This window comes from Barbatula barbatula (assembly GCF_947034865.1).
Source record: "Barbatula barbatula genome assembly, chromosome: 1".
Taxonomy (NCBI): domain Eukaryota; kingdom Metazoa; phylum Chordata; class Actinopteri; order Cypriniformes; family Nemacheilidae; genus Barbatula; species Barbatula barbatula.
The window spans coordinates 7,458,609-7,478,924 of NC_136766.1; the positions used below are offsets into that span (position 1 = coordinate 7,458,609).

The following is a 20,316-nucleotide window of genomic DNA, read 5'->3' on the forward strand; positions in this document are numbered from 1 at the left end:
TTTGACGTGCGAGACTGACCTAAAACCTCTTAAACTCTTTCCTAACAGTTTATACTATTCGATGACCCTAGACGTGAAACAGTAAAGTTCAATATTGCCTCTATACAGTTGTGTGGCTCTAATAATTTGACTTGCTGTACGCTTCCCCTGTGGGCTCATGGTTAGGGCAGCTGAGTTTCATAATGGGACAACAGCATGCACCTTGATTTGGGCTATTATACCGCCCCCTACCAATACTTAACCAATACACATCTCCAGACCGCACTGCTCTGTCTTTCCACTTACCCCCCCGACCACAAGTTTTCCCCCTCCCGTAAAGACCCCTACACCCCCAACCTACCCCCTACTGATTCTCCTTGGTCAATCGTCACTCGGAATAGGACCTCCTATTTTAATCCTGCTAAAGGAAGGACCCCAAACTCAAGAGCCCAATAGTTCTTTAAGGTTTTTCCTCCGCCCTGAGCAGACTCCCCCTCGCTCTCTCTCACAGGCTCGCTGCTGCTTTGATCTTCCCTTAACAACAGTCACGTCATAGGGGCGTTTTGTCAAGCGGAGCTGCAGCGAGAGTTGCTCAGCAGAGGCAGCGCAGCATCCACGGAAGCCGTGTCCGAACTTAAATCCAATTCTCTCTTACTTTGTCATCGCGAAAAGTCGGGCAACACAGAAGACATGGAGCACCAGCTGTTTTGCTGCGAAGTGGATACCATTAAAAGAGCTTACCAAGACACCAACCTGTTGAATGACCGAGTTTTACAGACAATGCTTAAAGCTGAGGAAAACTATCTTCCGTCACCAAATTATTTCAAGTGCGTTCAGAAAGAAATTGTGCCTAAAATGAGGAAAATCGTCGCAACGTGGATGCTCGAGGTTTGTTTCGGATCTTTTTTTGTGTGTGTGTATTACACAAGTTTGCCTCATGATGGTTCTCCTCATGCTCTTTGGACCCGAATAACTGTTTAATAAACCTAAATATGTTTAAATGTTACCCGACTTCATCAGCATTGTCGCTAACCCCAGAACCATCTTGTAGGAATACGCAACAGCAATTATTTCTACTAAAATATTGAAGTAAAATTGAAATTACAAAAGTAATCATGTCAGACGTGGTTTTCTGTACTTCCTACTTTCGTATCGTTTTATATCGCTAATTTTTCCCATTCAGCCTATATATTTCGTTTACCAGTAAACTAAAGATAATATAAATGCATTTAGAATTTATTTCAATTTAATACCAATGTACACGTATGCATTTCTCACTCGTGCCAGTAGCCTATATACGCCATCTTTGTTGTCGTTTGCTTAAGTTTTTTATATTTCTAAATTCTACAGTGGAAACCGTATTGACATCACGTGAGTTAAGGCGTTCATTAGTGGACCTATAATTCGCAACTATCGTTTAAATCTAAATTTAACGTGTAAACGTATTTGTAGGCTATCTTAAAAGTTTGTTTCAGTTTGCCATAGCGCCTGCACGGCGGTATAAAACTAAGATATTTCTCGACTTTGTAACGTCAAGATCGTGTTCTAAACAGTCGGGTTATATTCTGTATCGATTAATTTGGATTTACAGATATTTAACATTAGAATCGATGCACCGGAATAATTTATATTAATTTTTTAAATACCCTCTACCGTTAAATGTCGCATGCGCCTCGTTGTATATAGAAGCTTCAGAATTCAGTTCATTTCACGCGGTTTTACTCACTAAATTCGACATTTTGTACTTTTATTGAATAAAACACAAGTTCTGTAACATTTACATGTGTGTAAATCACTGCAAAACAATTTAATTCTATTTTTAAATATTTTTTGAAAAGATGACGAACTAGGAAATTGTTTCCTGAACCAAGCTTAGACGCCACCTTTTTGCCTCGGGAAGCAACGACCACTAGCATCAACAGATAATTGCAATAATATTCATACATCTTCCAAAACTCTAGCTTGCGATCTAACGATTGAACAAATGTTCTTTTTAGCAGTCGCGTTTTATTCGTTTATAATTTAACCCTTCGCATTGCACGTGCAGCTACTCGGCAGATGCTAAACACGTGGGATAACTCGATAAGATCAAAGCGTCTTAAAAAATGTAATTCACCATTGTTCATTGGATTCGTGTTAGTTTGTTTAATATACAGTTTGCGAATTCATAAAGCCAAATGTGTGTATTCGCTGTATAAATGATGCACTTTCTTTTGTCTACAGGTCTGTGAAGAGCAGAAATGTGAAGAGGAGGTTTTCCCATTGGCTATGAATTACCTGGATAGATTTTTATCGGTGGAGCCCACCAGAAAGACCAGGTTACAGCTGCTAGGAGCCACTTGTATGTTTTTAGCCTCTAAAATGAAAGAGACTGTGCCACTAACAGCAGAAAAGTTGTGCATATACACGGACAACTCCATCCGCCCCAGCGAATTATTGGTAATTATTCAATACTCCGTATATCCTACTTGTTTAAAGAAACGATATTAAAGTCACATGTCACTATATGAAATAATTCTATAAATGTCATGTCATTTTATAGAAAGGAAGTACGTTGTGTGCTTGCATTGATATTTATGATATCTATCTGTGTTAGTGTGTTGTACAGTGAAGCCTAATGCCATTCTCGTGTATTTCCAACAATTTCAGCAATTTTACAAAGTTTTTACATTTGATGTGCACGTTAATTGAATTTAGGCCTTGCGTGAGTGTGCAACTGTTCGTCATCTCCATCTAGCGGTCAAAGAGTGCAATGTTTGGTCTTATGGAAGAAGTCGTCTGCGCTTTTATATAAACGTTCGCCTTTTTCTATCTCCCTCGCAGCAAATGGAACTGCTGGCCTTAAATAAACTGAAGTGGGATCTAGCCTCCGTCACACCGCACGATTTCATTGAACACTTTCTCGCCAAACTGCCCATACATCAGAGCAGCAAGCAGATACTGCGCAAGCACGCCCAGACATTTGTGGCCCTCTGTGCAACAGGTATGTGCCTATATAAATATTTCAACCTGCAGCTTGTACACTTGTGCCTTGTTTTTATTTATGCACTCGAAGTGCCTCTGCTCGGAACAGATTGCCATGCAAAAAGTACTGATTTACCTCAACCGAGTGCTGCTATGTCGGCCTGACTTTATTGCAATGGAAAGAGTCATCTTTCTTGTCCTAATTCCTCACTCAGAGTTATTGTAAACCACTTTGAGCCTCTGCATGAGAGAGAGGAAGTCTGTTTCCTTTTGTGGCGATTGCTATGACTGCACCGTGGCTACTGAGGAGCCCTGCCTGCATCACGCAGTATTTCTGCGCATGCCGTGCGTGTGAACCAGAAGAGGAAGCTGTTTGCTGACATTTTCCTTGTGAAAGGGCCTTTGTAACCTGATATTTTCCCTAGACGTCTAGATGTCCAGGTCTCTCTGATTAAGAGCATGTGCTCAGATGTTTGTGATGGGCAGAAAATCTTCCTTTTTCCAGCTCATTGTAAAGGGACCTACAATCGCTTTATCACCTGTTGTATAGTCTCAGGAAGGAACTAGCGCTGTATATTCCTCTCTTTTGCCCCCCCCCCCCCCCATTTACATGGTGGGTATCACTATAGCTCGCTCCCCTTTTATGTTTATGACCTGCATTTCTTTGGGAAGTAGCCTGGGATGCGAGCCAGGGAGAGTGTGGTTGGACGGATCCTGGAAAGGGGGGTGGGCGCCGCTGAATGAAATGAATGGGTTGGGGTGAAGGCTCCTGTGCCTTTATGCTCAATTTGTCTTGACAATTGCCCTCTCATCTGCGGGCTAGCGATGGTAGACAACTTCCTATGAGAAAGGCAGTTGTGTGTGTGTCTATTCACCATGTGTGGGCAAAGCAGAATATAAGGCAAAGAGGCAGCTTGATTTATAATCTCCTCTTATTGCCAATGCAAGCTGAAGTCAATTTCAAACAAAGGTCAACATATGTCTTGAGAAAGTTTTGAAGTGGCGGACCGTATTGCAGAAGACATTCAAGTCGCAGAAACCCCAGGATTTTTGTGCACTTGCCCTTACCCGTGAGTGTGGGTGTATAAAAGCTTGATTTATTGGATGTTTGGTGTGCGAGGGTGAGATAGCTACCGTAGGGGGTAGTTGGAGCCGGCCCGGGACCTACAGCAAAGTTCTCTGCCTCCCCCCGAATACCCAGAGGCTTAAAGCCGTGGTGTCGGCCCCAAATGTCACGGACTGTCCCCTACCAACCCTGCTCTCATTATAGTTTAGTCATGCTATGCTTTATTATGAGCTCAGTCCCCACCCACAGCCGCTCTTCCAATATTCCTTAACCCACTAGGTGTACTCCAGCTTTATTGTTCTTTTTAGTGCGTTTCATTGTCCATGTGTGAACTAATAAGAGCCTGTTGTTTTTCCCCAGATGTTAACTTCATCGCGTGCCCTCCCTCCATGATCGCGGCGGGCAGTGTGGCGGCAGCAGTGCAGGGGTTGTACCTGAAGAGCAGCGACAGTTCCCTTTCATCGCAGAACCTCACCCACTTTCTCTCGCAGGTCATCAGGAGCGACCCTGTAAGTGTGCCACCTTTTCAAGTAAACCGCTATGTACCATCCATTTGCACCGTGCTAACCTCCATCCTCCCTTACAGGACTGCCTGCGGTCATGTCAGGAACAGATCGAGTCCCTGCTGGAATCTAGTCTCAGACAAGCTCAGCAACACAGCATATCCACAGAGACCAAACGGGTGGAGGAAGACGTGGACCTGTCTTGCACACCCACAGACGTCAGGGACATTAACATCTGAGCGGATGGCATTCCACGATGAATCTCCTCATCTTTGTTTCTGTTGGGTATGGGCTTTGGCCAAAAGCTTTATGGGACAAGAGGGAAACGGTCTCCCCCCCTGCACCCCTCCATCCGACCAATACCTCGACCAATCGCAACTTGCCCCTCAGCGTGCCCTGACTGTTGACTGCTTGAGTGGCATCCCTGCGGTTTTGATGATCGGGCTCTGGCCCACCAGGATCACCAGCGGAGGACAGGGATCGAATGGAAGTCTTCTCTATATTGGTCCCTCTCTCTTTTATGCCTCGAGTTAAAAATTAAAAATACAGAAACATAGGATATCTAGGATTTTAAAATGGCAAATAACGACGACAGTAGTTGTTGTAGACCTGCCTTAACTTGTCTTTGCGCAGACAACGTGGGGCATTTGTTTATTTTTAAAGTGTTTCAAAAACTATTTTTGAAAGAGAAGAGACGTTATTTGTTATGTTTGATTTCTTTTTCTCATAGACAGTACGTTGTTACACTTGCTAGGAGCCCTGCTTTTTCTGCAGTGTATTCGTTGTAAATATATCCCCGCTTGCTATGCGTCTAGTCACTTTATTATAATTCCTAGACCGATTCCCTAACAAGATCCTCTTCTCTTCCAAAATGGTTTATGTAACCGTAGTATATTTTTTGAGCATGTATTTTTGTTATGATCTAGACGGCTGTGGATTGCCCGGGATCTGAATTAAGGCCAGACACAACCATTCCTATGAATCTTTTCCTTCACTGCCATTAATGTATAATGCTATTACTGCCGTGACACAATAAGCTTATCTTCTACCTTGCGGTGCAGTCCACAGTCTGCCTTTTTCTTTAGATTCATGTATTATCTAAAACCATTCCATTGAAAAAAAAGAAAAAGCACTTTTAGTCCGTCTGACTTTTACAAAAAACAGAAAAAAGAAAGAAATCCGCAGTTGTTAAAACAATAGGGGAAAAATATGGAATGGTGGAATAGACTCGTGTCGTCTGCAGCATAGAGCAGGTCTCTTTATCTAAGATGTTAATGGTCTGAAAGAGTAAGCGTGAGTGGGGGACATTGAGAAGATATCTATGCTTTGAAGGGTTAATCGCCTGCCGCCTGAATGGACGGATGCTAGAGAACGTTTCAAAGTGCAATCCCAAAGCTCGGGCACCTTCTAGCTTCAGATGCATTGAGAGCGCTAGAAACACTATTGAGAACTATTTATTCTTATCTGTTCCCCCGTAAGGCCAGTATTCGTGGATGCCCAAGTGTACCTATGTTTGAAGTATGTATGTACAACTAAGATTGACAGAGAAACACCATAGTTAACATTGATGTACTCTGGTCTAGAATTTGTATAAAAAAAGCAAACAACAAAGTAGATTTTGCACAAACCAAGAGATGTCAGTTTTCTTGTGGATCTCTGGAAGGGGAGAAAGATGAAGAGGGATGTGAGAGACGGCAGAGGGAGGCAAAAAGGGCGATGGCTGGACATCAAAGAGTAAAAAGCAGAACTGAGAAGATGTATGAAACATAACAAAAAAAACAGAGGAGAAGCTGCGGGAAGACACTCCTCATATTTAGCTGCTATGGAGGGATTTCCAGCAAGAATGAAACTTTCAAATGAGAAAAAAAAAATGAAAAAGACATGCTTCTTTCTCTTGTCTTGTTTTGCTGCTATTTTTTTTTGTTTATATAAAATGTCAATACAATGCCATGTAATAGGTTTTAATTTTCTCATAGAAAATTATGATTATTATTGACAACTTTGGTTCTTTTGGTAGGTTTTTTAATGTGATCAATTTTTGTTTATGTGATTTCTACGCTATGCTATTCCCAAAACAAAAAAGACAAAAAAACACATAAAAGCAGATGAAAAAATAGACAAATGTTTCTGTTGTACCCACGATACCTCAAACTACAGTGATTTAGCATTGATTTAGTCTGGGACTTTTCTTTAGTGCTATTTGTTTTGTTTTATTTTGTGGTTATACCGTGCCTGTTAGTCCTGTTGTAAACTGCAAACGATCATGTAAATCATCATCATCCTACTGGGTCCTGATGCGAGCGAGTAGAAAAGCACATTGAATGGAATTGGTGCCATAAACATAGACTCTTGTGAGTTTTTTTTCACAGTTTCATTAAAGGAGACTATATACCCATTAAAGCCTCTTCTAGCCCATCTTAATGAGTTAATGGAGCTTTTGTTTAAAACGTAACCATTGTGAGTTTGTGACTGCCATGTGTACTTACAAAGCCATAGTTTTGTCTTGTAGTAATTTAACACAGCGCAGACAAAAATGTCTGCTTCGAGGCGTCTTAATAAATGTGACTCGGCTTCAATCGTCAGTAACGCTTGACCTGATTTATTTTCATCAGCCCATTGACTTTGTGTCTATGGATCTTCAGTTCCTCCGGAGTTCTTTACATGGCTGATTGTTGAGGAACCTGAAAAGCCACCTTTATCTTTTATGTACATTAGTCTATAACACGGTGCTGCTACAATATGTTTGCATTGAGAAAGAGTTTCTGGAAGAGATGTGGCTATAAGCTAGTTATGGTGGTGGAGGTGATTCAGGACCCAGGGGAAACAATTATATTATCCTCTGTAGTATCAGGAAAGTGTTTTTTTTACCTCAAGACAAAATTAATTGAATGATGAAATCTGGCATGTATTGGTGCGATACACACACACAAACCAAGAGACTGCCTTGCAATCGATGAAATTATGTATGTGAGAGGTCTTCACTCTTGAATGTTTAGGGGGAACAGAGAAGCGAATGGATCCCTCAGTATAAAAATCGTATCCTCATGTCTTAATTCTGTTGTAAACAGTCCCGTAGAGTCTGTTTGTTTAATATGGTATTCATTTGCAAGGATCAAACTAAAATGTGGCGTTGATCCTGAAACACAATGTCATTGTTTGAGTTTTGTTTTTTATTTTCACAAACTGGTCACCGAAATGCACAATCTTTCCTTGCTGACCCATCTTAGCCATGAGGTTACCTAGAATAAAACTTTAAAAAACACTTGTCTAGACTGATTTGTATTTTTTTGTGATGTTGGTTTTGCTTAAATAGTTTGTCCAAAGCAACGTCTCTGAAATAAAAAATCCTTTAATTACTTTTTTTTTGGTGTTCAATAGAACATTAATAGAAACATAAATACTTAAAGTGATTCCCAGTGTGCACAAAAAAATTAAATTAATTTCATGATTGTCATTTCAAACATGTATGACTTTCTTTCTTCAGCAGAACACAAAATAAGATATTTTGAAGAACGTTGTTTGCTGGCCCCCATTCACTTGCATTGGTTTTGTGTCCATACAAGAAAAGTCTATAGGGGCCAGTGCTGTTCGGTTACCAGCTTTCTTCTAAATATCTTTTGCGTTCTGCATGTTTGAAAGAGGGTGAGTAAATGATGAGAGAATTTTCATTTGTGGGTGAATTATCGCTTTAAGAAACTTTAAAAACGTTAAATGATGGCCTGATGCAATTGATTGTTTTTTTAGGCAGTGTTAAATGCAGAACATTTAAAGAAAGTGAACATTTAACAGCAGAAGTGAGAAAGGGCTATGTGGTTGGTTGATAATATAAGTGCAGTGTGCTCTCAGGTATCATGAGGATGATACTCTTATTGTCAAAGTATGATCTGTCTTCATCACAGACATTCTTTGATGTTTTGTTTTGCAACAGACCAGGTATCAGAGATGAGACTGCTAGGCAGAAGGAACTCTGACTATTTCACGCACCTCTGCTACTGACTGAGGTTTGAGATAATACTGTGTCTTTGGCTTTTGGCATCTTGGTGTTTGTGGTTTCAGAGTGAGAAGCAACATTGCTCTCCTCATACACGCTGTTCTGAAGTCTGAAGTCTGCTTGCGATGTGTTATCTTTCCAAGACCTACTAAGTGTTTGCCTTTTCAACTTCTGACATTGTACACATGGAAAAATAAATTATTCTGGGTCATGGGGTTGTGTGGCATTGTGATTAAAGATCTGGGATGGTTACTGAAAGGTTCCAGGTTCAAATGCTATTTGGGCACTTAAGGGGGTAATTCACCCAAAAATGAAAATTCTGTCAGCACCCTTTTGTCATTTCAAACCTGTGTGATTTTATTTTCTTCTGCATAACTCAAATGTATATGTTTTGGAGAATGTTGGTAAGACCCAAAACCAATGCAATTGAATGGGTATCGCCGTTGTTCGGTTACCAACCTTCTTCAAAATATCGTCTTTTGCTTTCTGAAAAAGTCATACGGATTTGAAATGACAAGAGGATGAGTAAATGATGACAGAATATTCATTGTTGGGTAAACTATCACTTTAAGCCCCATTTGGGCACAAAAGTCTTAATAATATTTTTTGGTAGTGGATGAAGTTGGCTTATATCAAAATCAAACAGATGACCTATAGCCCTATTAGTGCATGTGGTTCATCACATTAACCATAAACCTAAAAAAACCCTTTTTATAATCAGTTATTTTCTACTTTTTCAAAAACCGCATGGTCCTATTTCTAGCATTCAAGCCTACGATACCTCTGAACAGAATTTTACCCACAAAATGTTGTTTTAATGTTGCCACATTCAGTGAGATCTTTACAGCACATTACATTAGAACCAAAATATTATATCACAGTATACAGTATGTGACAGCTTGCCAAAACTGGAACAGCCTCCCTCGCGGCCACACACTGCCCCCACCCTCATCTGACTGAAGTGCTCGAAGCTTTCTTGTCTGTGCTGTGAATAGGAATTGCGCATTTATCATCCACATCATGAACCATGCAAGGAAGCGAGCGGCTCAAAGCTGAGATTGCAGCTTGTGCGAGTGTGTCTAAGGGAAAGAGTGGGGGGTATGAGGCACCGGGGCAAAAAAGGGAGATACTATGCCACCATTCAACTTGAGGCCTTTTTTCGAGTGCCCGTCGGTTACATTTGTCACGTTCCTCTTTCATGTCACCACTCGCCACCTGCTCCTGAAATTCCTGAACATTTTTTGAAACCTTCCAGCGTCCTGCTTCATTTTCTCGTCCCCTCCCCTTTCGCTGGCCCCATGCACTATGTTCCACGAGTGAAAGGAAACCAAAGAAACACGGCTCCTCTAACTCTTTCACAGACCCAGCCCTCTGTCTTACACCCCCCCCAAGTTCATGTTCTTCTGTTCTGCATGTGGAATTAGTCTCTCTCTCTCCCGCTCGCTCGCAGATGCACAATATCTCAGATAGATGATGTATCATTTATATATAGTGGAATGAATAGAAACACCTGACTCTGAAATCCTGCTTTGTTCTGTTTTTGTCTGTATTATTCTACAATCAAGACACCCAATCACCTTTCAGAAAAATATGTAATCTATTCATGTTTTCCACAAAGAAATGGATTAGATTCAAACTGTAACAACACAAAACAAATGTATTTGTACACTTTCTGGTTGTCAGTATGTCTATAGTTAATGTGATGAGCTACACCTGTTGTTGATCTGTTTGACACCGAATTAACCAAAAATGGCTCAAATGATTTTTTTACATTTTTAAATCTTAGAAAAGGTCTTCCAAATAAGTCATGTGTCCAAAAATAGTTTGGGCACACTCTACATGGATATCAGTGGTTCTTATCAATTTGAAGATTTGAGTCTACAATCTTTGACAGAAACCCATAATACTATTTTATAAATCTGAGAAAATATGTGCTGTACCAGCAGGCCCCTACAGTGTCCGGCTGGAGGTCTTCAGGGAGGAGAGAGGTTTTATCTGTCGGGCCTCTAAAGGTGCCGCCAGCGGGCCTAGTGTTTACCTGCTGCTGCCAACGGCGTAGACCAGCTGCCATCTCCAAAACCATCCTCTAATATGCTGCCAACTTTTGTCCGTCTGAATTCTGATCTGCACCTCAGACTTAAAGTGCACAGGGGGCAGAACAAAAACGGAGCCCGTCGCACAGCCCTCAGCCTCTCGCTCGGGCCCCATTGCAGCATTGTTGTGGCCACAGCAACTGTCCCCATTCTGGGCCCGGGAGAGGGGAGGAGCATTATCTGTCACCACTGACCACCCATGAAACAACACTGAGGGCCCCGGCAAAGGAATTTCTTATAATTTAGAGCTGGTTAACTAATAATAATAAAAGGTAACTGGGATTTTTGCAGACAGCATGGTGTTTCCAAGTATAATATTAAATAACTTTAATACATTGTAAGAAAAGGGACATAGTGCTTCATGTAAATTACTTTTTAGCATGATATTATTTACTTTAAAATATGAAAAACAACTAACAAAGGGGACAAGATGTATTAAATGTAACAAATATAAAACTACCAATAATAAACTAATTTAGACATTAAAGATACAATGAATTCAGACATTTAATAATAAATAATCTCGCTTTACCGAAAAGTAAAAACAACTCTATTAAATGTATGAATAAATTTGTAAAACTTTTGAAAACACTTTTATTTTAGAAATATGCCACAGCCTTGCCCATGGCATCTTGGATGTCTTATGAAGAGAGAACCCCGCAGTACCACTTGTACGTTTTCTTTTATTTGACCACAAGATGGCACCACAGCACTTTTGTACAAGCAATTCATTTCACCATCTTCTGAAAAATCTTTAAAACCATCGTTGTATAGGTTACTTTCTGTGTATCATATATTTCAAAATGGTCTTCTATTACTCAAACTGAGCAACAAATCAGATTTGTGCCATTTTCCTTAATACATATAACCTTAAAATTCCTTAACATGCCATTGTTAAAATCATGTGCAAGGACACTCTAACTTTTCCATTCTATGCTTTTTTTAAGAAGTCTGTTTAATAAACCATTCCGAAACACGGTCAACACGACTGATGTGTCCCGTCATCCACATCTACACCCAGTACATCCTCAATGCTGGCTGTCAGCAGATTACCTCTGTGTACTTTAGGCCACAAAGAGTTTTCTTCCAAAGATGTTGATAAGTTTTGGAGTCTTAGAAGGACATTTCTGTCGATCCATTCACATATGCTTTGAAGTCTGTTGACACGTTCAGTAAAGAGCAAACCTGGAGCGAAACATGTTAGGTTATTAGATGTTCCTGTATTAAATTACTAATGATACATCTTAAAGAATCTACGGTCACCTTACACAGAGATGACTGGAGATTTTTAATAGGATACCTGTCTAAACTTGCCCCGCACTGTTTCCATGTCCTCTTGAAGTTTTTCATACTGTGGGTCTTCGTATGGATAATTCTGAATCACTCCAACCAAAGACTCCACAGCCTTAAGCCTCTTCCTATAAGATACCCAGTAAGTTAGTTATGGGTTAATCATTTTTTTTTAACAATGCTGGGCGTTGCTTTGTTATTATATTTGATGAAACATACCTCGCTTTAATATCACTACTGGTTTGAAGGAGACATTTCCATGCAACTGCAAATCCATAATAAAAGGAAACCTGAAAAGAAATGTCAGGTGTGATTTAAGATCTGGAACATCATACATTCACTTTAGATTCCATTTGAAACAAAACATATAAAAATGCATATATATATATATATATATATATATATATATATATATATATATATACATTTCGAATGCAATTTATTTCCTCGTTTGTATTCATCCACTTCTATTTCAACAACTCCGACACAAATGAGAATTTTGTACTTAAATAAAAATGTAAAAATACGTTTTTTATTGGGAACACAACATTAACACGCTAGGCCCCGGATCTTTCTGCAGATCATACAACTGCCGGTAGATTTCCATTAGTTCCTCGCATTGTTTAGGCAGATGCGGTGGGCGCTACGTAACGGTACAGCTACTGAAAATACATGAAATATACGAAGACTTCTCCTACTATTGTCCCGAGGAATGATAATGCATCTGTCCTAAATATAAAGGTATAGAATCTGTGTATGTATATTTCACCTCTGCGCTGAGTTTTGCTCCGTGCAGACGCCCGTGGTTTTTGCCCTCGATGGTTCCTTGTCGAATTCCCTCTTCAAATCCTTCTTGATAAGCTTCAATATGAAATCTGAAACAAACGAGAATCTAAAATATGGGACTGTACAGTATCGACTGAATTATACCAGGGTCTACACATGCGGCGATACATATGAGTGTAAGTAGCTGGTTTTACCTCTCATCCGCCATTATAATCGAGTCAAACAAATCATCATTATTAGGCAAATAAGCCATTGTTACATCAATTTGTTTATCTTTCAGTCAAAATGTTTTGCTAGCTGTTCCTGGATGTTTCTTCTTCGTGTTGATTGTAACATCGATGTGCTTGAACTACACCGCCACCTTCTGTTAGATAATACTACTACTACTACTACTACTACACAAGGGCGCTTACAGATCCGATAATGTCACTCTTTGACCACATTTTAAAGGCTTTAGACTTTATTTACAATCACATTTAGTCATTTAGCAGACGCTTTTATCCAAAGCGACTTACAAAGAGTTCAGGTGCTAATATAAAGTTGCTAGTTTCAACAAAAGCTAGACCACTAGCTGCTTTATTGCAGGTCTAGGGTTTGCTTTGTCTTTCAATGTTTTGTTTTCATTGTCCGCACTTGCATCATCATCTATACAGGGACCCGTTTCAGAAAGCAGGGTAAGTGCAAACTCAGTGTAAGTTAACCCCGGAAAACGGGATACTCTGGGTTTTCAGTTTCAGAACGCGAGGTATATCAAACCCGCGACCGCGGGGTAAGTCATGCCCGTTTCAGAAATCAAGGTATCTTATACTTAGAGTGAGTAACCATAGTAACCTACTCTGTGAACCTAACCTGGTCAGGAGCAGGTTTTATTCCACTAACCCGAGGTTTGTTACAATCTCCGCCCCTTTTAGAAGCGCGAGCGGTGTTGAAATTGCCTTCGCAGTTAGTTTTTTCATTCGTTTTCCTTAATCGCGCACAAGTTCGTAACACAGACATTAAATGTCCGTTTATTCAGTACCCGTAGATGAGGAAGCTGCATTCATTCAGAGAGAGTTAAATTTACGTCGGGAGAGTATATGGTGAAGCCCCGTTTGGATGTTTTATCATATCCGGAGGATTCTTTATTTGAGCGGCACAGTTTTTCTTTACAGTCCATTAAATATATCCACACTCTGCTTCATCCTTACATCACAAACCTCACTCGTCGGGGTCGCGCTCTTACATCTGAGCAGATTCTCTGTATGGCTTTACGTTTCTTTACTAATGGAAGCTTTCTTTATAACACCGGGGATGCAGAACACGTTAGCAAGGCAACTGTATGCAGAGCAGTAAGAAAAGTGTGTATCGCTCTCAAGCACTTTATATACATTTGTGTTAAGTTTCCTGTGAGAGTCATCAAAGAGGAGTTTCATAGGATTGCAGGTGAATGGTGTACGTCTTTCTGAATAAGCTGATCACATAAATGTGGTCTCGCTGCAAACTCTAATAATTCAAATACCCTTTAGGGTTTCCCATTGTGATTGGGTGCAAATTTAAAAGGTCCAACTCGCCCCGCGCGGGCTTCGAACTGCCGTCGGTCAGAATGAGAGACGGGCGCTCTAACAACGAGCCTAACGATCGCAGTCCCTATAAACGTCCGTCGCCAGAGCATCTCTGTTGGTCGGGGAGTGACTCTAGCTGGCCTCCGTAACATAGCTGGAGCAGGGGCGAGCATGGCCAGTTTTTTGTCTTCTATAGCCACAGTGCTCGGTTCTCATATCCTCATAACTTTCAAGGCCAGTTTATTAAATATATCAAACATTTCCCAGTCAGGCATCCTACTAGCAAGAGCATTTAAACTCAGCGGACTGAATGATGTTTTTATATTTCATTTCCAGCTGCTGCCATGTTCTTTTTATTGCAGAAGGATTGCACCCACCTACATGACAAAAGTCGTAGGTATATATGTTTATATGTGTGTATATATATATATATATATATATATATATAATATATATATATATATATATATATATATATATATAGATAGATATATAGTGCCTATACAATTCGACTGGCGAGAAATAAACGGAGCGCTTTTTGCCACGTGCCGTTGCCATGGTGAATCGTGTTATCTTCGCTCAATTGATGATGGCTTTTTAAAGCCGCGGTGAACACGACTAACCTCGGGTGAAGTTACTCAGAGTGGATTGAACTCATTGAAACCAGCTGTTCTGAAACAGAAAACTCAGAGTAGCGGTTATCTAAGTAAATCAACTCAGAGTTCATATTTTAACTCAGGGTTGCTTGAACCTCCTTATTGAAACGGGTCCCGGGTTCACAGTTTTCGGTTTGAATGTTTTTAACCTTTATTTACACTCGGGAAAGAGTTGATAACTTTTCAGAAGCGTGCTGTGTAAGAATGTGGAACGGGTAAATGAGAAACATGTCACAAAATGAGATATATTGAAATACACATACATACAATATATAAACTAAAAGCATTGCAATGCAACTACAAAAGGCATTAAAAAACTTACCCAAAACAACATTTTGCAATTTTCTTGTAGTTTGATCTTGAACTATTCATATTTATAATCGGGCTAAAGGTCTTTCTGTACTGGCTTTTTAAAAACATAAATGCAAAAGACATTCAAAATAAGTCTCTCTATGCTTGAAGTAGAAATAAAGCTGACGTCTTATTCTAAAACATGATACAAACAAAAAGCGACTTTATTTTTTAATGATGGATAGTAGCCTATAATAATGTAACGGGACCTTCTGAAAATGCAATTCATTTCTACACCAGTAGAGGGAACCACAACATTGGAAAAAACGTTAGTTGCATTAGAGATGGCATTATCAGTTTGCCCATTTGTGGAAATATGTATACACATTTATTGTTATTTTATCTACTATCATCCTCTTGCTAATAATTCAATTATTTATTTATTTAATATTCCATAAGCCACCTTAATCCAAAGGCAGAACAAAATATAACCATTTTGTGTAGTCTTGGAAAAGAGAGGGTAAAAACTTCAGACCACTGCATGGACTAATGACATATTGATAAAAAGGAAAAAATATATATGAACAATATATGTAAGATGTCTATGTTTTCACAGTTCACTTTATATTATGATAAAGTAAATATACAGTTTTAAACAATATACAAAGAGCAGGGCAACAACATTGACATTAAAAAATAAATAAGTCCAAGCTACATTTGATGTAGCATTTGGGCTGATATAACTGACCCTCAACATGTGGAGTGTTAGTTTTTTGTGTGTGTCTGTAATCTGTGGCGACCGTACGTAACGTTTGCCATTTCAGAGCTCTTGAAAGTCATACTTCGTGCTCTGGTTAATGGCAAGGCTGATTTCACACAGTCTTCTGTTTCAGCATGAAAAACTGGACCTTTCTCTGGCTCGCTTCCTCAGAGCATCCACAAATGATGGTTGACTGCTCATCTTTTGTTAAAACTGGGACTTTGGATCACTATTTGGGAGATCTTTCCAAAAGGGTCCATGCTGTCAATTTGAAGGCCTAGCTGAAGGTCGTGTTCAGGGTCAATGAGAGAGCGCTGTTCCCCTGATTGATGGTTATTGGTAGGTTCCTGAGATAGTGTGTTCACCATGGGAAGAAACTGGGATAGAGTAGTCCCATCTTTATTGTTTTTTCCACCACCCAAATTCACCAGAGCTCCATGTTTGCCTGAGATATAGATGCTGTAGCCATCTGGCAGAATTCGTTCTATGAAAGAGCAATCCTCTTGCGTGTAGATGTGCTATTAGAGAAGCAAAATAAATAAATGTGAAAACTCACAAAGAAACACATTTATGTAAAGAGCAACCTCTCGTTGCCCAGGTTCACCTGCCTTGCCTGTGTTTCCTTGATGGCTGTTTGCAAACCACATACAGGGGCCAAGGTTGTCATTGCTGTTTCTTTCTGATGAGGTTTTAGCTATGCAAACATACCCCGCCGTGGCCAAAGGTTGCTGTTATGACATCAGTCAAATCTGCATACTTGAGGAATTATTTGGTAATTATTTTATTCCGACTAAGCTCAACAGTCAAATCAAGCACTCAATCGCAGTTAGATCTTTTAATTCACTTTTGCCACGGCACATGGGGCATTTTGCATACCAGTACAGAATAGGAAAGGATTTTTATTTACGTGTTAATGTATTTAAACTCTTATAACCCATCATTGGTCTTGCCCTAAAATTATGATTTTGGCTGTAACTATGGCTGGGAGGAATGAACTTATGACCAGAGCATATGTCAACAAAGGCAGATGTTGGTGGCGAAATCAACTCGTCTACACTTTCCCAGTCATAAAGGACATCACTAGGTGACCTTACCTTTACATGGTTATCTATGACGAACATGTGGAGTTCTGTATTATTTTTATTATCGGAGTTCCACGTTTAAAATGATTGATTAAAAAGTTTGGATGTTAGAAGCTTATGCCCAAGTGTTAACATTTGTAAGTAAAATATGAACTTATCATCAGGTATTGGAATTATTGATGAATAATTATAATGAATAACTTTAAAATCAAATAGGTTAGTGTTAAATAGATGCCGTAAAGAACACTGCTTTAAGTTGAAAAGACCCTTTTCAGAAACATTTTGTAGAGTAAAACCTACCGATCCATATAAATGTCCATTCCTCCCCATACAGAGAAACCGAGAGCTTGCAACTCCTTTGATGGCAACACAACCGGTATCCACCGGCCATATCTCAACCAAACCTTCAGGGAAAAATAAAGTGAGATGTGTCATAGGCTATTATAAAATTTAAATATAAGTGTTAGAATAGACTTTATGATGAACCAACAGTCGCAGTATTTTGCTTTTAATTCAAATGCATTTAATGGGATGTGAATGTTGATGTTCGGAGGCTGCATAATATGGAAAATGCGCACGCGGTTCATTTAAGGAGCAGTCGCAAGCTGGTCATTGCAAGGGGTTGATGTAGTAAAAACAGGATGATAAAACATCACGATGTGTGGAATATGTTTCTGTGATTTATACGTATGTCCACGCAATACGACGCTAAGCGCACGACACCGATCTGAGCTTTGAAGTGATCACTTACTGTGAAGACATTGCACGTGCGATCCAGTTATTTTCCCGTCTGTGTTTATTTGCAGATGTAAACCCCGTCTAGCTGCGTACAGATGTCGATGCCGGACGGGTTGTCCCCAGTCATTTGCCAAATGTGGACCAGAGTCGGGCACCGGGAGGCCCCTCGCGCCGATGCTGCATCCCAATACGGTGACTACGAGTAGGCAGAGCATTATTGAGTATTATGTGTAATAGGTAAATTCTCTCTTGTATACACGAATTACGCCTGCGCAGACTATCGTTCCCGTTTGTTTCTGTGTTTTGGCGTAAAGCTCCACTGGCCTTTAAAGTCTTCTCTTATCAGATCAATCGATAACCCTTTTCCCCCTTTGGCAGTTCTGAGAACAGGTTCATAACACACCCCGATGGACATCCAGCAGATGATGAAAACGAAATCATTGATATGGAATATTTTATTTGGCTGGTATTGTTGCTGGTATTAACATTAAATAGAAATGAAATATTATGAAGATTCTGTATTGCATCGAACAGTCACAATCTGAACTTTATGAAATGCACATTATAGTCATGGTGATGCTCTCTAAAACAATTGTTATAGCGCGTTAATAGTGTGTTAGTACTTTAAGAAACTCGAAGTTTGTCTCGTCTATGTTTAGTCATCTGTACGCAAAAAGACGTGCAGGTAAATCAAACAGTTTCTATATTCTAATGATCGTATTTCCTAAATTCTCCTAAATCAATAACTCTCATGGGGTCCGATGAGCTGTAACACATGTTCTCTGTGTTTATACTTTTATACACACTGTGCCCGTTTTGTGAATCAATCATACTCACAGGATTTACTCGGAAGTTAAAGAGCAATTTTGTGTAAATATTCTCATTCATGAAAATGCGCTCGCTGTGGAAGGGGTCTGTATTTTTCTATAAATTAGGCTTATAATACGGGACAGGTATCTATATTTTCTAATCTAGATAAGAGATGTGACAAGGTTTTTGTAAATTCAAAAGACTCTTGCAATCATGCTGGTTAACAGAAGATGGCGCTCGTAATCTTATTTAAATGAACGTATTGTTGGTTTGATTGGATTTTGGGCTTTCTTTCTAACTTTTTGAACTAGAAAGATTGCACAGAAGTGTTAAATCATAATGTTAAAGCCGTCCTAACCATAGAATTGTCTGAATGTCTTTTGTCAAATGTTGAATTAATTTTAGAAACGGCAACGCAAATGAGATTGACATAATCAAAGTTAAATCTAAAGTAAGCATTTGAACAGTATTTAGAACAGTGTGACAACAATTCTAAATATATTCAATGATGATGCGTTTATTCATTTTTTGCAGCAGTTTTGAATTGGGAAATTGATCTCAACGAAAGGCACATTTATTATATCTACCCTTGGCAGTCACTTGGGACTCCATGTAAAACACAACTGCAGTATACAACAGGGTTAAGGAAAAGTGAAATTTATACATTCTAGCAAGTTCATTCAAGACCTGTCCCTGTTTTTTCATGAATGAAAGATGACAGCTTCCAGCGTCATGCAATGCTGACCCAATGGACCAAAGGTCTTTGTCTGGATGTATTTTGTAATGCTTCACATCACCCCTTAATAAACTATTCCGAGCAGACAATAATGCAATCTTTTGACGTCTTATTTATTTTTATAGTGGTTTTACATTTCGAGAGAAGTATTTGTTCTGCTCAAATGTGCATGCTCAGACATACATTAGACTAGTGTGTGAGCTACGAGGGGAGATCCCCTGTGAACTAAACAGTGATAATGACATGGAGTGTTTACCTTTGGGTCGATACTGCTTTATGACGCACAGCCGGGGAAAATACATATTGCCATTGGTTAACACAGTTTGACCTACAGTATTTACTCCGGCAGCTCTGTTTATTCAAGTAAATTTCAAGTAGAATGTAACAGTTCTGAAGTCGAACACATCGTATGCTATGGTCCTTCATTGTGTTTATTTTCGATCTTCAATCAAATTTTGGTTATGATGTGTTATATCGTCGCTGTCCTTTTGAAACCTTTTATATCCAAATTGGCTGTTTTGCAGGTAATGGAAAAACCCTGTACTTTTAAATGTTGAACATACTGTGTTGTCAAAGTTGACAAGCACGTTTTAATACTTTTTGTTGGTTGGATATTTGCAGAACTTAGTGACAAACACAAAATAAACATCACAAAATATGCGGATACAAGATTTCAGAAAGACAGCAGCGATATGTTCTGTCTGTTGAATGTTTCAAACATCTGGAGTGTTAAGAATCATACTTGGAGAATAATACTGTGTTTTTGTATCGGGAATTGCAGACTGTGGTGTACATGTCTTAAGGAACTGCTTTGAAGACGGTCGGTTTCTACAATAATATAGTGAATATGTAAATGTAAGAGGTTGTAATCTGTTGGTTGAACTTGTGTAGTGGTATCTAAGGATTTGGTAAATGTGTGTTTTAGTTTTGTTAGCAATGTTTTTGAAACCGCTCCATGTACAGTAGACACACATTTCTACTTGGCTTGTTGCCCTCTTGTGGAAAGCACAAAGCTAATGGGATAGTCCAC

General features: G+C 39.4%; 3 protein-coding genes across 3 annotated transcripts; 1 reads left to right on the forward strand and 2 right to left on the reverse strand.

The window, feature by feature from the left end:
- The first annotated feature begins 263 nt into the window (after positions 1 to 263).
- Positions 264 to 7,766, forward strand: ccnd1 (cyclin D1). The gene is made up of 5 exons (XM_079464353.1): positions 264 to 867; positions 2,203 to 2,418; positions 2,803 to 2,962; positions 4,370 to 4,518; positions 4,596 to 7,766. The coding sequence occupies exons 1-5, from the start codon at positions 670 to 672 to the stop codon at positions 4,749 to 4,751; spliced, it is 879 nt and encodes a 292-aa protein (XP_079320479.1). The 5' UTR covers positions 264 to 669; the 3' UTR covers positions 4,752 to 7,766.
- A 3,108-nt stretch (positions 7,767 to 10,874) lies between these two features.
- On the reverse strand, positions 10,875 to 13,091 carry lto1 (LTO1 maturation factor of ABCE1). The gene is made up of 5 exons (XM_079448634.1): positions 12,867 to 13,091; positions 12,656 to 12,761; positions 12,106 to 12,176; positions 11,897 to 12,014; positions 10,875 to 11,781 (listed from the first exon to the last, which is right to left on the reverse strand). Exons 1-5 carry the CDS (start codon positions 12,923 to 12,925, stop codon positions 11,710 to 11,712), a joined length of 426 nt encoding a protein of 141 aa, XP_079304760.1. The 5' UTR covers positions 12,926 to 13,091; the 3' UTR covers positions 10,875 to 11,709.
- Positions 13,092 to 16,117: 3,026 nt separating this feature from the next.
- Positions 16,118 to 17,955, reverse strand: fgf19 (fibroblast growth factor 19; the record flags this gene model as incomplete). The annotated part of the gene is made up of 3 exons (XM_079448767.1): positions 16,118 to 16,438; positions 17,303 to 17,406; positions 17,754 to 17,955. 3 exons carry the CDS (start codon positions 17,953 to 17,955, stop codon positions 16,118 to 16,120), a joined length of 627 nt encoding a protein of 208 aa, XP_079304893.1.
- Between the last annotated feature and the right edge of the window lie 2,361 nt (positions 17,956 to 20,316).

Coding starts and splice junctions, on each gene's coding strand:
- ccnd1 (XM_079464353.1), top strand. CDS start 670: ATGGAGCACCAGCTGTTTTGCTGCGAAGTGGATACCATTAAAAGAGCT. Junction 2,963..4,369: donor TGTGGCCCTCTGTGCAACAG/GTATGTGCCTAT, acceptor GTTTTTCCCCAG/ATGTTAACTTCATCGCGTGC. Junction 4,519..4,595: donor AGGTCATCAGGAGCGACCCT/GTAAGTGTGCCA, acceptor CCTCCCTTACAG/GACTGCCTGCGGTCATGTCA.
- lto1 (XM_079448634.1), bottom strand. CDS start 12,925: ATGGCTTATTTGCCTAATAATGATGATTTGTTTGACTCGATTATAATG. Junction 12,762..12,866: donor ATTATAATGGCGGATGAGAG/GTAAAACCAGCT, acceptor CGTTTGTTTCAG/ATTTCATATTGAAGCTTATC. Junction 12,015..12,105: donor AGTAGTGATATTAAAGCGAG/GTATGTTTCATC, acceptor GGTATCTTATAG/GAAGAGGCTTAAGGCTGTGG.